The sequence below is a fragment of the Leptonychotes weddellii genome, chromosome 6 (assembly GCF_054177405.1).
Source record: "Leptonychotes weddellii isolate Sample4059 chromosome 6, ASM5417740v2, whole genome shotgun sequence".
In the NCBI taxonomy this organism is placed as follows: domain Eukaryota; kingdom Metazoa; phylum Chordata; class Mammalia; order Carnivora; family Phocidae; genus Leptonychotes; species Leptonychotes weddellii.
The window spans coordinates 27,767,356-27,786,842 of NC_138374.1; the positions used below are offsets into that span (position 1 = coordinate 27,767,356).

The 19,487-nt window shown below is 44.5% G+C and overlaps 1 protein-coding gene across 3 annotated transcripts in view; it reads left to right on the forward strand.

The window, feature by feature from the left end:
* The window catches only part of MMS19 (MMS19 cytosolic iron-sulfur assembly component), a 32,835-nt gene that overhangs the window by 11,377 nt on the left and 1,971 nt on the right, over positions 1-19,487 (forward strand). Inside the window, exons 2-25 of one of the 3 annotated variants that reach the window (XM_081823671.1) lie at positions 1,516-1,564; positions 3,959-4,059; positions 4,847-4,932; positions 5,316-5,390; positions 5,804-5,873; positions 6,249-6,377; positions 6,468-6,529; positions 11,130-11,216; positions 11,677-11,751; positions 12,334-12,411; positions 12,947-13,085; positions 13,338-13,492; positions 13,746-13,824; positions 14,108-14,233; positions 14,621-14,702; positions 15,009-15,106; positions 15,209-15,358; positions 16,257-16,412; positions 17,254-17,353; positions 17,853-17,955; positions 18,280-18,348; positions 18,569-18,695; positions 19,169-19,269; positions 19,409-19,465. In XM_081823671.1, the coding sequence (XP_081679797.1) occupies positions 1,516-1,564; positions 3,959-4,059; positions 4,847-4,932; positions 5,316-5,390; positions 5,804-5,873; positions 6,249-6,377; positions 6,468-6,529; positions 11,130-11,216; positions 11,677-11,751; positions 12,334-12,411; positions 12,947-13,085; positions 13,338-13,492; positions 13,746-13,824; positions 14,108-14,233; positions 14,621-14,702; positions 15,009-15,106; positions 15,209-15,358; positions 16,257-16,412; positions 17,254-17,353; positions 17,853-17,955; positions 18,280-18,348; positions 18,569-18,695; positions 19,169-19,269; positions 19,409-19,465 (2,354 nt within the window). The other 2 variants (XM_081823673.1, XM_081823672.1) reach the window with 2 other exon arrangements.

The window sequence follows — 19,487 nt, forward strand, 5'->3', positions numbered from 1 at the left end:
TTTTTTTTTTAAAGATTTTATTTATTTATTTGAGACAGAGAGAATGAGAGACAGAGAGCATGAGAGGGAGGAGGGTCAGAGGGAGAAGCAGACTCCCTGCCGAGCAGGGAGCCTGATGCGGGACTCGATCCAGGGACTCCAGGATCATGACCTGAGCCGAAGGCAGTCGCTTAACCAACTGAGCCACCCAGGCGCCCCTACACCACATCTTCTTTATTCATTCATCTCCTTATTGCTCTTTTTCTCATTGATTTGTAGGAGCTCTTTATATATTGTCAAAAAAGCCCTTTGGTATAAGAATCACAAATATGTTTTCCCAGTTGGTCTTATGATGTATTTTTGTTTGTTTTTTCCCTGCAGAAAATGTACTTTTTTTAATGTAACTGATTTTAACCACTTTTTTTTTATGGCTTTTGAGTTTTATGTTATACTTAGGAATTTTCTCATATCTTTTTAATCCATTTGAAAAGCTTACTTTGATGAATGATTCAGAGCCAAGATTTTTTTTCCAGATATTTACCCCATCATTCCAGCACCGTTCATTGAATAGTCTGTGTTTTTCCTATTAATTGAAATAGGATTGAAGAGAATTCTCATATGTATTTGTATCTCTTTCTGGACTTTCTATTTCTGTACCATTGATTTCTTTGTTTAAATATGAGCTCATATTATACTGGGTTTTTTTTTACTTTTATTCTAGAAACTTCAAGTATATTCAAAAGTACATACACACAAAAGTACACACTAATTTAGTTATTGTGACTTTATAACAATTTTTTAATATCTGGAGGGTCCACTTTCCCTCCTGCCCCCATTACTCTTTTTCAGAATTTGCCTAATTATATGTTATTTTTTGCACTTTAACTTTAGAGTAAGCTTATCTAGTTCCCCCAAAAATAAAACTACTGGTATTTTTGCAGAGATTATCTTAAAATTATTTTGGGAGGCATGTCATCTTGGAGTGTTTCACGAATATGACATGCCTTTCTCTTTGTTCGAATTTTCTTTTGTGAATCCTCACTGGTGCTTTTAAGTTTTCACTATTCAGATCTTCATATTTTTTTGTTAAGTTTATATCCAGGTATCCCCCACACACATCCCTCCCTTTTTTTTTTCTATTGCATATAGGATCTTTTTTCCTTTAGGTCATTTTACAGGGTATTTTGTGTATATATGTATATGTGAGGGTTCTTAATTTCATAATATTAATTTTGTACCTAGCCTCCCTATTGAATCATTTTACTTGTAGTATTTCTTCAGTTATTTATCTTGGATTTTCAAAGTGTACAGCCATATTTACAAATGATATGTTTATTTCCTTTTCAATTTTTACAGTTGAAGTAGCATGTTTGAACTGTTATAGTAATACCTCTCATGTAGAAGGGACTCTTGGCGAGCATAGTGGGCCCCAAGGTACAAACCCTAGGATAGGCGGGAACATTGGTAATTAGAGCCTTTGAACCCTAGGACTGAGTTTTGTTTTTTCATGTTTTTTTTTTCTTTTGTTTCCTCTAGATGTGAAATCTGGGAGCTATACTGTGTTACAAGTGGTGGAAGCCCTTGGGTAAGAGCGCCCTTCTCTAACCCTGCCTGTGCACTCTGAAAAGGTTATTTTGTACACTGCTGCTTTCCTGGAGCTAACTGGTCCTGAATTTCTCCTACTGTAGCCCAACACCCCCTTTTCGTATTAGTATCTCGGTTTAAGCCTATGTTTGTCCTGAAATAAGTTTCACGCCACCTGACTGAAGTTCCTAAGGGAGTGTTGGAAGTTCCTGGATCAGCACACAGGTGTGGGGTGAAATGGGTGGTTGAAGGCCATCAACTGTTAATTAGAACTGGGATTCCTCCTGTGCTTCTTAAAGACCCACGTGCCCCCATGGGATTATGGTCAGCCTGGATCTGACTCACACCTGCTCGTGGGCTCTGCCTGGGTAGTTGCCAGGAAGTTGACCTTGCACCAGTTCCTCACTATAGGAAAAGGCTTGGGGAAACAGCTGGAAAACCAGTATTAAAAGCAGATATCTAAGCACCAGAGGAGGTATGTGCTTATACTCTGATGCCTGCTTTTCTCCTGTTTTATACTTGGTAGACCATCTAAATTGACAAGTCTTGTTTGTAAAGGTTGTTAACTGTCACAGCCAGCTTGTCTCCTGAAGCAGAAAGCTAGAAAATTGGGAGGGTGGGGTGGAATGTAGGTCACTATTAATGCATCTCTCCCACGTAAGAGACCATTTGGCCTTTCTACACATGTGGCCTTGGTCCATTTAAAAAAAAATCACAGCTCGCTCACTCGCTCTCTATATATATGATATATGTAATTCAGATATGTGATTCATGTCAATTTTTATATATGATATATATAATTCATGTATCATAAAGTTCATCATTTTTTATGTATTCACAGATTTCTGCAAACCTTACTTTAATCAGTTTTAGAACATTTTCATTACCTCAAAAAAAAAAAAAAAAACCTATGCCCATTAGCGCCACTATTCCCTCCTTTTCTCAGCCCCTGGCAACCACTAATTTACTTTCTACCTCTGTGGATTTGCCAGTTTTGGAAATTTCATATAAACAGAATCATACAACATGTAACCTTTGTGACTTGCTACTTAGCATAATGTTTTCAAAGTTTATCCCTGTTGTAGCTCTTGTCAGTACTTCATTTCTTGCTGAAAAATAATCAGTTATATGAATATACCACATTTTGTTCAACAGTTCATCAGGTGGCGGTTATGGGTTGTTTCCAAATTTGGGGTATTCTGAATAATGCTGCTATGAGCATTTGTGTGCCTTAGTCCTTTTTTAAACGCACAGTTTTCTACTTCTGAACAGGGTCCTTTCTACAAGATCCTATTATGGGGATCCTGTCAAGGGTGATTTTATTTTTGCCCCTTTACCCCTAGTTATAGACACCCTTATCCTTGAGATTTCAGTCAAATGTCCTGGTCAGCTCTCCTTCAGAAATCTTCTGCTTCATACATTTACTTGCTTAGATTTCTTCTAGTGTGTTTAAATGTAATCTCTGTAAGAGCTATTTTAAGATAAGTCACCTTATGCTTCAGTCCAGGTTTTCCCATTCAAATTTAAATAGTTAAATAGTTAAAACCTTTATTCTTAAATAGTTAAAACCCACCATCTTACTTTATAAACTTCCAGTTACAAAGATTTTCTTTTCCCATAAGACCTTGGTTGCTCTCAGCATTTTTTCCTTGGTAGTAATATATTCATTCTCCTGTTTTGGTAGAAGTTGCAGCTGCCCATCATCTGTTGAGCCCTATGGGTAGCTGCTAAGCTCTGTTTCAGAGGAAGGTCACTATCGTCTAAGAGTAAGCCCAATGCCCAGTCAGCGCCTAGAGATGGATACTTCTGTTGGCTGTGGTGTCAGTTGAGCCTCTAATGAATGCCAGGTCAATCTGAGGATTGGGTCTTTAGGCTCTGGCTTTACTATTATCTGTAATACGAGGTACCTACAGAATACCTTCCTGGGCTGGCTTCCATGCCCAAGGGTGAGTGTGACTGATTTCAAAATATTCCTTCAAAAGTTTGGTGGGCGCCTGGGTGACTTAGTTGAGCATCCGACTCTTAATCTCAGGTCAGGTCTTGATCTCAGGGCTGTGAGTTCAGGCCCTGTGTTGGGCTCCATCCTGGGCGTGGAGCCTACTTTAAAAAAACAACAAAAAAAACATGGGGCTCCTGGGTGGCTCCGTCAGTTGAATGTCTGACTCTTGATTTCGGTTCAGGTCATCATCTCAGGGTCATGAGATCGAGCCCCATGTCAGGTGCCATGCTTAGCAGGGAGTTAGCTTGAGATTCTCTCCCTCTCCTTCTCCCTCTCCCTCTGCTCCTCCCGCCACTCACACGCTCTCTGTCTCTCTAAAATAAATAAAATCTTTAAAAAAAAAAAAAGGTGTAAACAGGGTTATGTCAGACTCTCTCTATCCTTACTTTCCCCCAGGTCCTCTCTAGAAAGTCCAGAACCCCGAACTCGGGCACGAGGAATCCAGCTTCTGTCACAGGTGCTACTCCAGTGTCAGTCCTTGCTCCTGGAGAAGGAAGGTACTGGATCACTAGTAGGAGTGTCTTCCTGGATTTTGCTGAGCCAAGGCCTTCCTCGTCTATTCAAGCCAACTTTACAGGGAGGGAGGGAAGAAGGGAAGACCTAAGGAATCTGTGAACTACTAATTCAGCATCTTCACTCCTCACTGGTATATGTGGCAGAGATGATAAGAATCATGACTGAAGGCACTGGGATTTCAAATGTAGCCTTAGACATTTTTTTCAGTGCATCTTCCCCTTTCTGTAAAATGGACAAAGTAGTACTTCATAGAGTGGAAGAGTATGTAATGAAACATCAAGTGCTTTGAAGTCCCAAGGAAAAAAGCCAACAACTTATTTATCTTCTATAGCATAGTAGGAAAACTACAACCTGTTTTTATAAATAAAGCTTTATTAGCCTATAACCACACCCATTTGTTTACCTCTTGTTTATGTTGCTTTTATGTTACAGCAGCCGAGTTGAGCAGAATTAAGTAGTTGTGACCCATACTTTGTCCTGCAAGCCTAAGATATTTACTCTGGCCCTTTGAGAAAGTTTGCCAACTCCGGTTCTATAGAAAGGAAGTTCTGGGGTAAAAGTGGGTTCAACTGTGGACCTATGTGAGAATGGATAATAAGAGATGTTCACCTATTTTCCTAACTGATCAAGGCACTCTCAAATGGGAGGGCATGGGACATATTTCTTAGTGAAGGAGAAAATTTGTAGTGAAGCCCAAACAGGAACAGCCTTTACAGACTTTGGGAAGGAGCCTGTGTAAAATAATGGCTGCATTTCTGGTTTGTGCAGTGGTACACCTGATCCTATTTTACGAGAACCGGCTGAAGGACCATCATCTTGTGATCCCATCTGTCCTGCAAGGTTTGAGAGCACTTGTGAGTTCTCCTTCTTTTTCAATACATACTATGTTTGCAGGAGCCCTTTTCCAGTGAATTTTGTCCTGTCCTTTGGCGGGGAGACTCCCAAGTGCTGAGGAGCAGATGCCCAAATGTGGGACTAAACTAGTGTCAGCTAACTTCACTTCTGTTTCTAGTCTAGAGAGTAAAAGTATTTTGGGGGGACTGGAATTCAGAACCAAAGTGGAAGGAGCTGCAGAGAATTAATCAGATTGAGAAAAGGGACCGCATTTCTCACTCTTAGCACTTCTTCCTGAACCTGGATGTTGTGTTTCCCACTGTAGCTAATTATACCTCTTCTGGGATTGTGTCTTCAAGGCTAGAATTCCCTCTGTGCTCACATATCTCCTTTTCTCCCCCAGAGCCTGTGTGTGGCCCTGCCTCCAGGGCTGGCTGTCTCTGTGCTTAAAGCTATCTTCCAGGAAGTCCACGTCCAGGTGAGTGAGGACAGTCACTTTTGTATTCTCTGTCTTCCAGCCCTGACATATATGACAAGGATTAGGTGGCAAAAAAATACTGCCTTCTAAGTCCTGAACTTTTTCAGGTCTTTGACCATGTTTACATGCTAGTCTTTGCTACTCTATAAGGAGAAGGAGCCAGGCCATTATGTCTGACCTGTGTCCTCTCACACCTGAAGAAAGTAAAGCAGACAGGTTTTGGTTATTGGCCCCGCTGCTGTAACTGCTAAGCCAATAGCCATAGCCTTTCTCTGCATTTCTTCTTAGGTTCATCTTATACTAGTATAAAGAGCACTGTCCACTTAGAGATTATGAAGCAGGAAGTAGTTTTGTCAGCTTAGGTATTCTTTAAGCACTTTCTTTACTTAGTTCCGGTCTCTCCCACCCCCAAGTCCCTGCCACAGATGGACCGACACACAGTCTACAGTATCATCACCAACTTCATGCAAACCCGCGAAGAAGGTAAGAGGCAGGGTTCTTTGGCAAGTCCGAAAAGCAAGCATATCCTTTTTCGCCCCATTATCAGGACTCTGTTTAGCCTGGAAGTCCTATAGGAGACCCAATACTCTGAAAAGAATGAAGGGAAACTGGGGGGGTCCACTCAGTCCCAAGTAAAGGAATGTAGAGTTTGGGCTAATATTTTAAATTCTTACCTCTAATGGTTATATATTGATGCACATCTCTTCACTGTGTACTCTCTTGGAATAGGAAAACAAAAAGGGTGTGCTCTGGGAGGCAGCAAAGGTGGGCTAGCAATAGTAGAGGGAGAACACAAGCCAGAAGAAAGCCCAGCTTTCTATCTCAAGGGATGGTAGTGACCTGTTCTCTCCTCCCCAGAGCTGAAGGGCCTTGGAGCGGACTTCACCTTTGGCTTCATCCAGGTGATGGATGGGGAAAAGGATCCCCGAAATCTTCTTGTGGCTTTCCGCATTGTCCATGACCTCATCTCCAGGGACTATAGCCTGGGTACGTCCTTACAGCTTTGAATTAACTGGTTAGGGCTTGTCCGATGAGTGAAAATTGTAAGTTGACCTCATTGTTTCTCTGTTACCTTAGGACCCTTTGTGGAGGAGTTATTTGAAGTGACGTCCTGTTACTTCCCTATTGATTTTACCCCTGTAAGTAGCCCCTTTTATTCATTCATTCATTTGTTCATTCATTGATTCATTCGAATATTCCTTGAGTCCTCCTGTGAGTCAGGTCCAGTTATGGGCACTGAAGGGACAGCAATGAACAAAGGAGACATTCCCTACCCTCGTGAGCTTACGTTTTAGTAAACTGGGAAATGGAGAAGCATTTGCCATCAGAGGAAGGATTCAATTCAGTGGGTATTTGGGGGCTCCTCAGGCTACAGGATTGTAAAACATGGTTCCTGCCCTTGAAAGCTGAAACAATTAAGTAACAATATGAGATTATGGACCAAAACAAGTGGTGCTATAGTTGTTCAGAGAAGACCAAGTTCAGTGTGAGCAAGAGTAGGAAGGCATTCACAGATAAGATGGGATTTCAGTTGGTTTCTGAGGAATGATAGGATATAATCCTGGAGTCTGAGGGGTGATCTCAGGCAAAAGAAACAAATTGACAAAACAAGACCCAGTTGAGCACAGCATGCTCTGACCCCCTTGGACCTTCCTCCCACTCTGCATCTTGAGATCCCTTCTACTTCCAAAAACTGAGTCGCACCACTATATGGGTGTGCATGGGTATGTGTACTGCAAGCATTAGTGGTTTCAAAGAAATGAAAGGAGTTAAATCACAACACACCAAATAACATCTGGGTATTGACTCTTAGCGCTTTTAAAGTTACACAGCCATCTTTTTTGCAGGGACTTGCTTCCCAGCTTATTCCAGTTGACACCACAGTCCTTGGGGCCACCTCTCCTAAAATTCTCTTCATCTCTTCTGTAGTGGTCATCACTATTTCTAACTCAGAAGAACTTATGCCTTTGAAATCTTGAAAGCTCTTTGTTAGGCCACCAGGTTTCTCTGTTTTTGCTTTATTTTTTGTTTGTTTTGAAAAGATAATACATTCACATGATCCAAAATCTAAATGCTGTAAAAAGGTGAAAAATCTGTCTACCATCATTTCTTTCTCTGTTGTCAACCAGTTTTATCGGTTAAGTCTGTATTTTATAGAACTTTTTCATCCATATATAAACAAATGCTCCCCAACCCCTACCAATGGCAGCATATGTATACACTTTTCCTGTACTTGGCCTTTTTCACTTAGTGTATCTTGGAGAGCCATACTCAGTGTATAAGTTAGTTCTTTATTCTTTATGGCTGTGTAGTATTCCTTTCAGTGTGAATACCTAATTAATTTCACTAGTCCTCTATGGGATAAAGATTGTTGCTAATCTTTTGTTGTTACAGGCAATGCTGCAACTTATATATCCTGTACATGTATTGTTTCACATATATATGGATATAACAGTAGGATAGATTCCTAAAAGTGGAGTTGCTGGAATATATGCATTTATAATTTTAGGGCAGGAAAGAGTAAGTCATTCACTTTTTTGAAAGGTAATAGAGTGAGCATGATTCAACATTTAAAGGATGGGGGGTGAAGCCTTTTATACCCCTTTACTGCAACCACCCATTTTCCTTTTAGAGATCATCACTGCTCCCAACTGCTTATCCATTTTCTCAGATATTCTAGGCAAAAAAAAGTTATAGATAATTATAGGAGAGTTTCTCTTTATTTCAGCAGGTTTTTTTTTTTTTTTTGTAAGTAAATTATGCCTAACATGGGGCTTGAACTCACTACCCCGAGATCAAGAGTCGCATGCTCTAACTGAGCCAGCCAGGTGCCCCTCAAGCAGATTTTTGTATGTTCTTCTGCACTGCAGTCTATATGGGAAGCAGAAAGCTCTTGTCAATTAAAATAGGAGATACCTGGCTTTCATGTAACTCTCTTAAACTAAAGATATATTCTTTATGGTCCTATCAGTCCCTTTTGGCCATATGCCATCATCATAGTGGATCACATCAGTGTAACTGAGGGTTTCTTTGATTTTCACTATGCATATATGCTCATTCTAGAGCAGGGGCAGGCAAACTTTTCTGTAAAGGACCAGATAGTGACTATTTTAGGCTTTGCAAGCTGTATCATTTCTGTCACAACTCTTCAGCTCTGCTGTTCTAACACAAAAATGGTCATAGACACGAATGTGGTAGTGTCTGTATTGCAATAAAACTTTATAGGCATGGAGGGGCGCCTGGGTGGCTCCGACGTTAAGCGTCTGCCTTTGGCTCAGGTCATGGTCCCAGGGTCCTGGGATCAAGCCCGGTGTCGGGCTCCCTGCTCAGCAGGAAGCCTGCTTCTCCCTCTCCCACTCCCCCTGCTTGTGTTCACTCTCTCACTGTGTCTCTCTCTTTCAAATAAATAAAATCTTAAAAAAAAAAAAAACTTTATAGGCATGGAAATTTAAATTTCATATAATTTTCATGTGTCACAAGATATTATTCTTTTGGGGGTGCCTGGGTGGCTCAGTCGGTTAAGTGTCTGCCTCCAGCTCGGGTCGTGATCTCAGGGTCCTGGGATCAAGCCCCTCATCAGGCTCTGAGTTCAGCAGGGAGTCTGCTTCTCCCTCTCCCTCTGCCCCTCGGCCCCCCCAAAATAGATGTTTTTTTTTTTAAGATTTTATTCATTTAATTCACAGAGAGAGAGACAGCGAGAGGGAACACAAGCAGGGGGTAGTGGGAGAGGGAGAAGCAGGCATCCCGCCGAGCATGGAGCCCGATGCGGGGCTTGATCCCAGGACCCTGGGATCATGATCTGAGCCGAAGACAGACGCCCAACGACTGAGTCACCCAGGCACCCCTCAAATAAACAAAATCTTAAAAAAAAAAAGATATTCTTTTGATTTTTTTTCCCCCAACCATTTAAAAATTTAAAAATCATGGGATTGAGAGTACACTTATCTTGATGAGCACCAAGTAATATGTAGAATCACTGAATCACTATATTATACACCTGAAACTAACTTAACACTAAACTACACTGGAATTAGAAGAAAAAAATGTAAAACCCATGCTTAACTTGGCCATACATACAGTCTCAACTGGTTGCTTCCTACTCCTAATGCAAAGGAGATGTTGAATCTTCCTTCACCATCACCCTTGGGATTCTTTTATCCTTGCTCTTGCATCAGAGACCCTATTTCCCCAGGCTGTCTACTGCACCTGTATCTCTAAGATTAGAGACGTCTGTTGTACCTTCTCCAGAGAATTAAACCTCCAGATTCTGCTGAAGAACAGGAGGAGCTGGGAAGCAATCTAGGTGGTCAGATTGCTTCTCTAACCCCACTCCCAATTCCAAAGGCACCTGGTACTGCCAGTTGCAAAGCTTTTTGAGGACTGCAGTGTATGTGGGTGGTCACTCAGCTTTTCCCAAGCCTACTGAGGATTCTGTTGTCCTGGCCTGTTCAGTCATTTTCTTATCCATCTGCTTTTCAGCTCCTAAAATTTTATTGCCAGCACCTCTTAACCTATTTTCTTCAACCTTTAGCTCTATGTCTTTTCTTTTAAATTTTTATTTCTATTTTTTTTTAAGTAAGCTCTACACCCAGTGTAGGGCTTGCACTCACAACCCCAAGATCAAGAGTTGGATGCTCCACCAACTGAGCCAGACAGGTGCTCCTAGCTTTATATTTTGTTTTTTTGTTTTGTTTTTGGTTTTGGTTTTTAGATTTTATTTATTTATTTGAGAGAGAGAGGGAGCACAAGCAGGGGGGAGAGGGAGAGGGAGAAGCAGGCTCCCTGCTGAGCAAGGAGCCCAGTGCGGGACTCGATTCCAGGACCCTGGGATCATGACCTGAGCTGAAGGCAGACGCTTATGGACCGAGCCACCCAGGTGCCCTAGCTTTATGTCTTAAAAGAAAATCCCTTTGCTATATTTTTCGTGTTGCTTCTAAAGAGGAAAAGGAAAATCTGATACATGCTTTTAGTCTGGCTTTTTGACACAGACACCAGCAATGCTTTTTATGTTCCCAGAATTATACCTTTTTTATAAGGGTGGAAAAATAGAAATGTCCATCAAAGAGGAATTATTTAAATAAATTGTGGCTCAACTATACAATGAAATAGTATCAGCCACTAAACCTAATGTGAAAGAATAATTTAATATTGCAGAAAAATGGACCTAATATATTAAGTGGGAAAAAAAGATCATAAATCATATGTTCAAAACAATCACACTTTTCTTTTTTTTAAGATTTTATTTATTTGACAGAGAGAGACATCAAGAGAGGGAACACAAGCAGGGGGAGTAGGAGAAGGAAAAGCAGGCTTCCTGCTAATCAGGGAGCCCGATGCGGGGCTCGATCCCAGGACCCTGGGATCATGACCTGAGCCGAAGGCAGACGCTTAACGACTGAGCCACCCAGGCGCCCCAAGAATCACACTTTTAAAAGTATATTTTAAAGAGAAAACAGTGTCTACTAACATATAGTCACAATATATATAGAGAGAAGAAAGTAATGTACCAGAAAGTCAGAGTGCTTCTCTCTTGAGTGGCAAGATGATAGATCAGATAGAAAATAAATGCCCAACAGACAGAAATTCTCAAGGAATGTGTAAGCAAGTCTTCCTGCTGGGGCCTCCTGTCACACTATTCTGTCAGATTGGGTGTAAATATCACCCAGTGCTGGGTTAAATCATGTGTCCAAGAGTGGTCTGAAGAGTTGTGCAAACCCTTGGGTCTTCTCCCTTTTCCAGCCACCTAATGATCCCCACGGAATCCAGAGAGAAGATCTCATCCTGAGTCTTCGAGCTGTGCTGGCTTCGACACCGCGATTTGCCGAGGTGGGTCTAGCCAAGGTTACGTGTGTAGCCTCTGCCCAAAGAAGGCTCTGAAGAAAGAACAGTAAGAGCATGGGGAAAAAGAAAGATCCAGAATACATTTTTAGGGTATGGCATCCTGCAAGTGTCTTGAGGCTTATTATGTGGCAAGTATCTTCAGATCTTCAAAGTGGAAACCTTTACCATCTCTGTTTAAAATAATAATCCAATCTCTATATGGTGCTATCTTTAAAATCCTGTAGTGTTGCCAACTAGCTCATTTTTCAGGTTAACTGGGAGTCTGGCCGCAGCTTGGCAGGAAGGTTGGTTTACAGTCACAACTCCTAACTCAACTCTTTGTAGCTCTTTAATGTAGCCCCTACCCCTGGGGACAGGTGGTAATAAGGATGTAGTTGACCTTGGTGCTTTGGTGTGGCTATGACACTACCCATCTCAGACTTCAGTTCTTCCTTCTCTCCCACAGTTCCTGCTGCCCCTACTGATTGAGAAAGTGGATTCTGAGATTCTGAGTGCCAAGCTGGATTCTCTGCAGACTCTGGTGAGGGATTTCTCTTTTTTCCAGGGTCCAGCTGCCTTTAGACAATGTAGAGGTACTAAAGGGTATAGACTCAGAGACAGGGAATAGTTCAGTGGCCCTCATGAGAGGGATACCCAGAATCTGGGCCTATATGTTGACCCAAAGCCCTCCCAGCTACATATAGTCTGGTCCAATAGTAACTGAGTGGCAGCTGAGGAAAGGCTGACCAGGGTTCCTCCTTTTTTTTTTTTTTTTTAAGATTTTATTTATTCATTTGAGAGAGAATGAGGGAAAAGCAGACTCCCCGCTGAGCTGGAAGCCCAACGTGGGACTCGATCCCAGGACCCCGAGATCATGACCTGAGCTGAAGGCAGACGCTTAACCATCTGAGCCACCCAGGCATCCCAGGGCTCCTTCTTTATGCTTATTTTCCATCAGTCAGGATGAGCTCCCATTTTTCTGTGACCTGATAGGATTCTTGTGAAATCCTGCTGGTTCTTCTGCTGAGAGCCATGCTCCTTCAGGTGTCATTTTGCTGAAGTGCCTGCCTGTCCTCGGAAGTCTGATTGTGTAGATAGCTGATACCTACACTTTCCTTGGCAGAATGCATGTTGTGCTGTGTACGGACAGAAGGAACTAAAGGACTTCCTTCCCAGCCTTTGGGCTTCTATCCGCAGAGAGGTGAGTGTTAATTAGATAAACTCACTACTGTTAACTCCCTGTTGTCAGGCATCAGAGGAAGTAACACACCCTGTCCTTTTCCCTGTCGCAAGCCAGTAAAGGGGCATACTTCTAGTTGAATGACGGGGGAAAAAGTCGCTACATAGGGTTAGCTGTTTGGTGATGGCACGCAATCACTTTTTCGTAGTGCCCACTTCCTGTCCTTCCATGGTAAGGAGCATAGTTCATGGTGCCTCTGGCACCATACTTAATAAGGGGGTGGAGGGGAGAGGAAGAGACTTAGGAAAGGGGATCCCAATAGCCAATGCTCCCAAGTTGGTATCCTCTTTCTCAAAAAGTAGTGTATCAATTCTAGTGGGACTAAGGACTTGGTGAGAATACACCTGTTGAGAAGAAACGCACTTGAGGAGTTAATTTCTATTGCTCTGCCCTAAAGGCTCTCAAAGCCCACCTCTCAAAGGAAACAGGCAGTGGGTGGGTGGGCTCTCACCTGGTGCAGGCTCACCTCAGTAGCCATGGGATCCCTCCCTGACAGGTGTTCCAGACGGCAAGTGAGCGGGTGGAGGCCGATGGCCTGGCGGCTCTCCACTCTCTGACTGCGTGTTTGTCTCGCTCTGTGCTGAGAGCTGATGCTGAGGACTTCCTTGACTCCTTCCTTAGCAACATTCTACAGGGTAATGGGGCCATGGCAGCCAGAAAGGGGGTTGAGCACAACAGAAAGAAGTTCCATAAAGCCAGTGACCTTTTATGACTAGCCCTCCATGTTCAGTGATTTGGGTGCTGGAGCCCTACTTTGAATTGAAAACACTTTGAGTGGTAACTGCTAGCAAACTGTCCCAAGTCTCAATCTCTAACTTCTGTGGACTGCAGGGGAATCAGGCAACATTCAGCCTACTCCCCAGGTCTGTGATGTGCTGCCTCTCTAGACTGCAGGCACCATCTTTGTGAACCGGACATGAAACTGGTGTGGCCTAGTGCCAAACTATTGCAGGCAGCTGCAGGTGCATCTGCTCGGGCCTGTGACCACATCACCAGCAACGTGTTGCCTTTACTGCTGGAACAGTTCCACAAGCACAGTCAGGTAAGGAAATGGAATCTTTCGAGGAAATGATGGGACCTCTTGCTAAGATCCCTTTCACAGAGAGAGAGCTAAGTGTTGAGCTTGTCCCATATCGTATATCTTGGGTTTTGCTCTCATCAGTTGCTGCTGGTTCCCTTGTTCACTCTCTTCCTGACACTCTTACATAAAAGGATAATTCTCCCTGCTTCAAGAGGAGCAGGACTGAAATCCTTTAAAATATTCTTTGACCCCCATACATCTTAAAACATTACAGAGCAACCAGCGACGGACAATCCTTGAAATGATCCTGGGTTTCTTGAAGCTGCACCAGAAATGGAGCTATGAAGACAAGGGTGAGATCACCTTCCAGGTGTGGTGTCCTGGGGGCTGCTGAGCACTGTATTCCTATAAAGAATGGCAGGCAAAGAATGCTACAGAGAAGTACTCAAGAACAACAGTGGTCCTGTTGTTCTGAGTTTGTAGCACAAGAGAACACTTATCAGATGAGGCCTGTTTATTTTTTCCCCAGTGTACCTCCTGGACACCCAGTGGATTAAGTTCTTTGAATCTTGCCCCAAGTTGTCTTTGCAACACTGCTGAGTCAGGGCTTTCCTCTAACCTGGACTTTGTCCCTAGATGAAAGGCCGCTGAATGGCTTCAAGGACCAGCTGTGCTCACTGGTGTTCATGGCTCTGACAGACCCCAGCACCCAGCTTCAGCTTGTTGGCATCCGTACACTCGCAGTCTTGGGTGCCCAGCCAGGTACACTTAAGAGAAAGAGAAAAGAAAGGGTATCGGTCCTTCCTTGCGATTTTCTGTCTTCAATGAAGAGCAACCTTAATTCCCTGGTTCTCACCGCAACTGTGGATGATTTGGGATTTTTTTTTTTTTGATTCTATTTGAGAGTGAGAGTGTGTGCATAAGCGGGGGGAGGGGCAGAGAAACAAGCAGACATCCTGCTGAGCGGCGAGCCTGACAGTGTGGGGCTTGATCCCAGGACCCTGAGATCATGACCCGAACCAAAGTCAGCAGCTTAACTGACTGAACCACCCAGACGCCCCGCAGTTTGGGATGTCTAATAGGACTTTGTGAAGGGTTGTGGTGGCTACAGAGGGAGAAAGATGAGGTTTGTGTTTCTTTCTAACACAGATCTCCTGTCTTCTGGGGACTTGGAGCTGGCAGTGGGTCACCTGTATAGACTGAGCTTCCTGGAGGAGGACTCCCAGAGTTGGTGAGACTCAAAAGCAGCGAGATAGAGCGAGCTGTTCCAGGGCTCTGTGCTTCTGACCCTTGACTATCCCTAGGGGAGGGGGGCCCTGTGCTTGACTCTGCCTACCAACTGATTGGAGATGTCAGACTTCTCTCTTTTGAGGGCATTGAGAAGCCCTGTCCAACTTCGTGGTGTAGGTACTTGAGTCCTGCTTTTAAGCAAGGCAGGCTTGGGAGTCCACACCCCTGAATCTGCTTAATGGCAGGCCTAGCAAGAGAACTGTGGGCCAAGGCTCAGCTACTGCTCATCTGCCCTGTGCCCCGGCAGGGTGGCAGCACTGGAAGCATCAGGAGCCCTGGCCGCTCTCTACCCCGTAGCCTTCAGCAGTCACCTCGTGCCCAAGCTCGCTGAGGAACTGCACAGAGGTATGTGTCTCTGTCCTCTGTGGCTCACCCCTTCCCAGGGACGTTTGGGGCCTTCACATGTGCCATCACACAGTGAAGTCATGTCTCCTGGGTTGCTTTCAGGGGAGTTAGATTTGACTAGAGGGGATGAGCCCACCAAATGCTCCCGGCGTCTGCGCTGCTTGCAAGCCTTGTCAGCTGCATCGACGCATCCCAGTATTGTCAAGGAGACCCTGCCTGTGCTGCTGCAGCATCTCTGCCAGATGAACAAAGGTAATGCCAGGAATAACCATCCAGGAGCTGGGCTGAATGGGGAGCTGTGGGCAGGTTTGGAGTTGATGCCTCTAAGGCAGTGGTTCCATTGGTGGCTCTATGTAAGAGTCACATGGGAACCTTTAAAATATGTCGGTGCCTGGGCCTCAGTTCAACTGAATGAGTGTCTGAGGAGGGATGGGGCTTGAACAATGGGAATTGTTGAGTGTCTGGGTGATTTCAATGTGAAGTCAGAATTGAAAAGCACCACTCTAGGGCCGTGCTACTCAAAATGTGTTCCATCCACCAGCAGCATGGGCGCTGTCTGGGAACTTCAGTGCAGAATCTCAGGCCCTCCTGATCAGAATTTGAACAGGATCTCCAGCTAGCTCATACGCACCACTGCTCCAAGGCAGAAGTGACAGCAGCTGTTGCTACTGTGGACCTATGCAAGCTCACCGTGGGCCTCACTAAGTCCCTAAGCTCCCGGCTTGGCACTGCCCAGCCTTCTGTGGCAGATCCAGTGGGTGTTCCAGCAGCCGTTACATAGTAGAAAGAACACTGGACTAGGAGTATGGCCGGGGTTTGACTCCTAACTTTGCACTTACTGTGACCCTGGAAAACCACTGGTGGTTTCATTTAGCCTCCGCAATCTCCTCTATGAAATGGGAGAAATGATACTTCTCGGGTGGTTATGAAAACGAAAGGAGAAAACATATGAGTGCTTCTGTTGCAGAGCTGGTGCTGCTCCAAAATCGGAGGTGAAAAAGAACAGCCAAGAGAATAAAATTATTTGGCTCTTTATAAGACACTCTTGGACTCTTTAGTCACTCATCTTTGATTACTCTTCCCATATTCTGTATCTGAAAGACCTGGAAGTGCTTTTAAGGAAACGACAGAATATTTTCTCACCACACAGGGAATATGGTTGCAGGAACCAGTGAAGTTATTGCCGTCTGTCAGAGCCTCCAGCAGGTGGCAGAAAAATGCCAGCGGGACCCCGAGAGCTGCTGGTATTTCCATCAGACAGCTTTACCTTGCCTGCTTGCCTTGGCTGTGCAGGCTTCCATGCCAGGTGACTTTCTGCACCCCGCACTTCGCTAGCTATGCCTCCTCTGGGCCTCAGCCATCCACTAATGTTGAACAGCGCTGCCACCCTGAGGCTATCGCTGGTATTACATTTTGTACTGGCAGAGGCTTCCTTTGAATCCTTTGTCCCCAAGGTGAGATTTCACTTCAGGCGAAGGGTGCTTTGCTTGAACAACCTGACCGGTGTTAGCAACACTCAGAAGGATGCACACCTTTTTTTCTCTATAACTGCTATGTAATTAGTTTAGCTAGAATGAGGCTCTGGAGTTAAGCTGACCTGGTTGGGTTTCATCTTCAACTCCACCACTTGTTAAGAGAAGATATTTAGCCTTTGTATGCCTCTGTTCCCTCGCTTATAAGGGGAAGATAAAGAGTAGTATCTACGTCACAGGGTAGTTAGTAAGGAGTAAATAAGAACGTGTGGTGCCTGGCAACATAGTATATAGTATGTACCTGTGGTGGCTCCACGTAGGTAGCTGCTATGATAATGAAGACCCGTGACAATACATCTGTGTTATCTTTAAGTTTTGGAAAAAACTAAAATATTTCTGAAGTTAAGGTTGTAATAGCTAGCTTTATTTTCCCCATTGCCCAGTCTAAGGACAGCACAAAATTCTCAAGAACTCTTTGTGGCCCACGTTAACCACTCCTTCTGGTGCCGTGCTGGTGCTCAGGGCTACTCGGGGCTCTAACCCTACTAGAGGACAGGTTAGAAACTGCTGCCATTGTGACTGGGGTCCTGATGATGACAGGACCTAATCATCTGAACCATAGTCATAGCCTGGTGATTCTTTGTGTGTGTGTGTGTCTGTCTGTCGATTTTTCAGAGAAGGAACAATCAGTTCTGAGAAAAGTACTGTTGGAGGATGAGGTCTTGGCCGCCATGGTGTCTGTCATTGGCACTGCCACTACCCACTTGAGCCCTGAGTGAGTATAATCATTGATGTGGCTTGATCCTAGGCAGGATAGCAGTCTTGGGGAGAAGCGGCAGGTAGCTGCCTTCTGAGCTGTCCTTTTACCCAGAATCAAATGTGGAGGGAGTAGTTTTGCTGACCAAGTAAAAGGAAGGGGCTTTTTAGCACCAGGGACTATGAGGGTAGTGGAGGCATGGGCTAATGGCTCTTAGCTACAGATGTACATAAGAATCACCGGTGGAGCGTTTTGTTTTGTTTTGTTTTTAAATATACGTTGAGTTCTCTGACTAGACTGTAAACTCCAGGAGAACAGGGATTTAATCTATCTGGTTCATTCCTAAATCACCAGGGCCTAAAATGGGAACGGTTCTTAGCACATAATATATGCTGAATTAATACTTGCTGAATGTGTGAATGATCATGTTCTGGCCCATTGACTCAGTGACTCTAATGTGAACTCAGGGTACTTCAGAACCCTGGCTCCTTGGTAATACATAGTCTTCCATCCCCAGCTTAGCTGCCCAGAGTGTCGCCCGCATTGTGCCCCTTTTCTTGGATGGCAACATCTCCTTTCTGCCTGAAAACAGCTTCCCTTGCAGATTCCAGCCATTCCAGGTGAGGGTCTGATGGATCAGAAGGGAAAGAATCTTGGGACTTTTTTTTTAAGACTGTATTTATTTGAGAGAGAGTGCGCACAAGAGAGCACAAGTGGTGGAGAAGGAGAAGCAGACTGCTGAGCAGGGAGCCTGATGTGGGGCTCAATCCCAGCACCCTGGGGTCATGACCCCAGGCTGAAGGCAGCCGTTTAACCGACTAAGCCACCCAGGCACCCCAGAACTTCTTTCCTTCAAATTTTTAGGGCTAATCTGGGATGGATTTGGGGGCAGACAAGCCTATTGCTGGCAGGACAGGCTTGCTGGAGCTCTTCTTCCTTTATAGGATGGCTCCTCAGGGCAGAGGCGGCTGGTTGCACTGCTTATGGGCTTTGTCTGCTCCTTACCTCGAAATGTGAGTACATTTGGGGAGTACTCTAGTTTAACCCTGACAAGGGGAGGCAGCTCCCAAGTGACTTCTGGGCAGAAACTTGCCATAGGCTAAGCTGATCTTCTGTTTTCCTCACTGGAGAATTTAGTTCTCATCCATCCTGGACCCTGCTGCCACTTTTTACTGGGTATCTCTTGGGGTGCGAGTGTTCTCTTCGTGCATCACATGGTCAGGTTTTGTGTAGGTGGAAATCCCTCAGCTGAACCAACTCATGCGGGAGCTTGTAGAGCTGAGCTGCTGCCCCAGCTGCCCCTCTTCCTCCACCGCCGCTGCCAAGTGCTTTGCGGGACTCCTCAACAAGCTCCCTGCAGGTACTGAAATGAGGCTGGGGGTTGGGAGCCTCCCGGAATCGATTACTGATGAAATCTTGGAAGTTCAGCCCTTATGCTCTTTAAAAAAGGAGCTGCTAATAATGTAATAGGGACTCCCAAGGGACAGCCCTTGGGACAAGAGTCGGGACCAGAGTTGGGCAAAGCATTAAGGGACATAAGAAGATAAGAGGGTTCAAGCAGAGTGCTCTGTCTAGGTCTGTCATCCTACTCCCCACAGGGAGCTATTAGAGATGATTTTTTACTAGAAGTAGACTGCTCTTTCCGAATACTAGCACCCATGTTAGGAGATACCAGACTCTCATGCTAGTGTCCTAGAGCTGAGTGGGCAGTCACAGCCAGAATGATACCGTTCTTCTAAAGGCTTCTCAGGGAGCTCTGCATTTAAATGACTTATATCCTTTGCTGTTAAAGGAGAAATGTGTAGCCTCTGCATCAGTGTTTCTTATTTTTAGGGCAACAGCTGGACGAATTCCTGCAGCTAGCCATGGACAGAGTAGAGGCTGGCCTGAGCCCTGGGCCCTGTCGTAGTCAGGCCTTCACACTGCTTCTCTGGGTAAGGAGCCAGAATGGATTCTGGTTAGACAGAGACAATGATGTCTGGTTAAATAAAATTTCTCCATTTGACCTTGAACCATAAGCATGCTTCTTGGAGTTCTGGGGTTTGAGTGCCATGCCCTGTTCTCTGATTACAGGTAACAAAGGCCCTAGTACTCAGATATCATCCTCTCAGCTCCTGCCTTACAGACCGGGTAAGTCCATTCTGGAGACAGG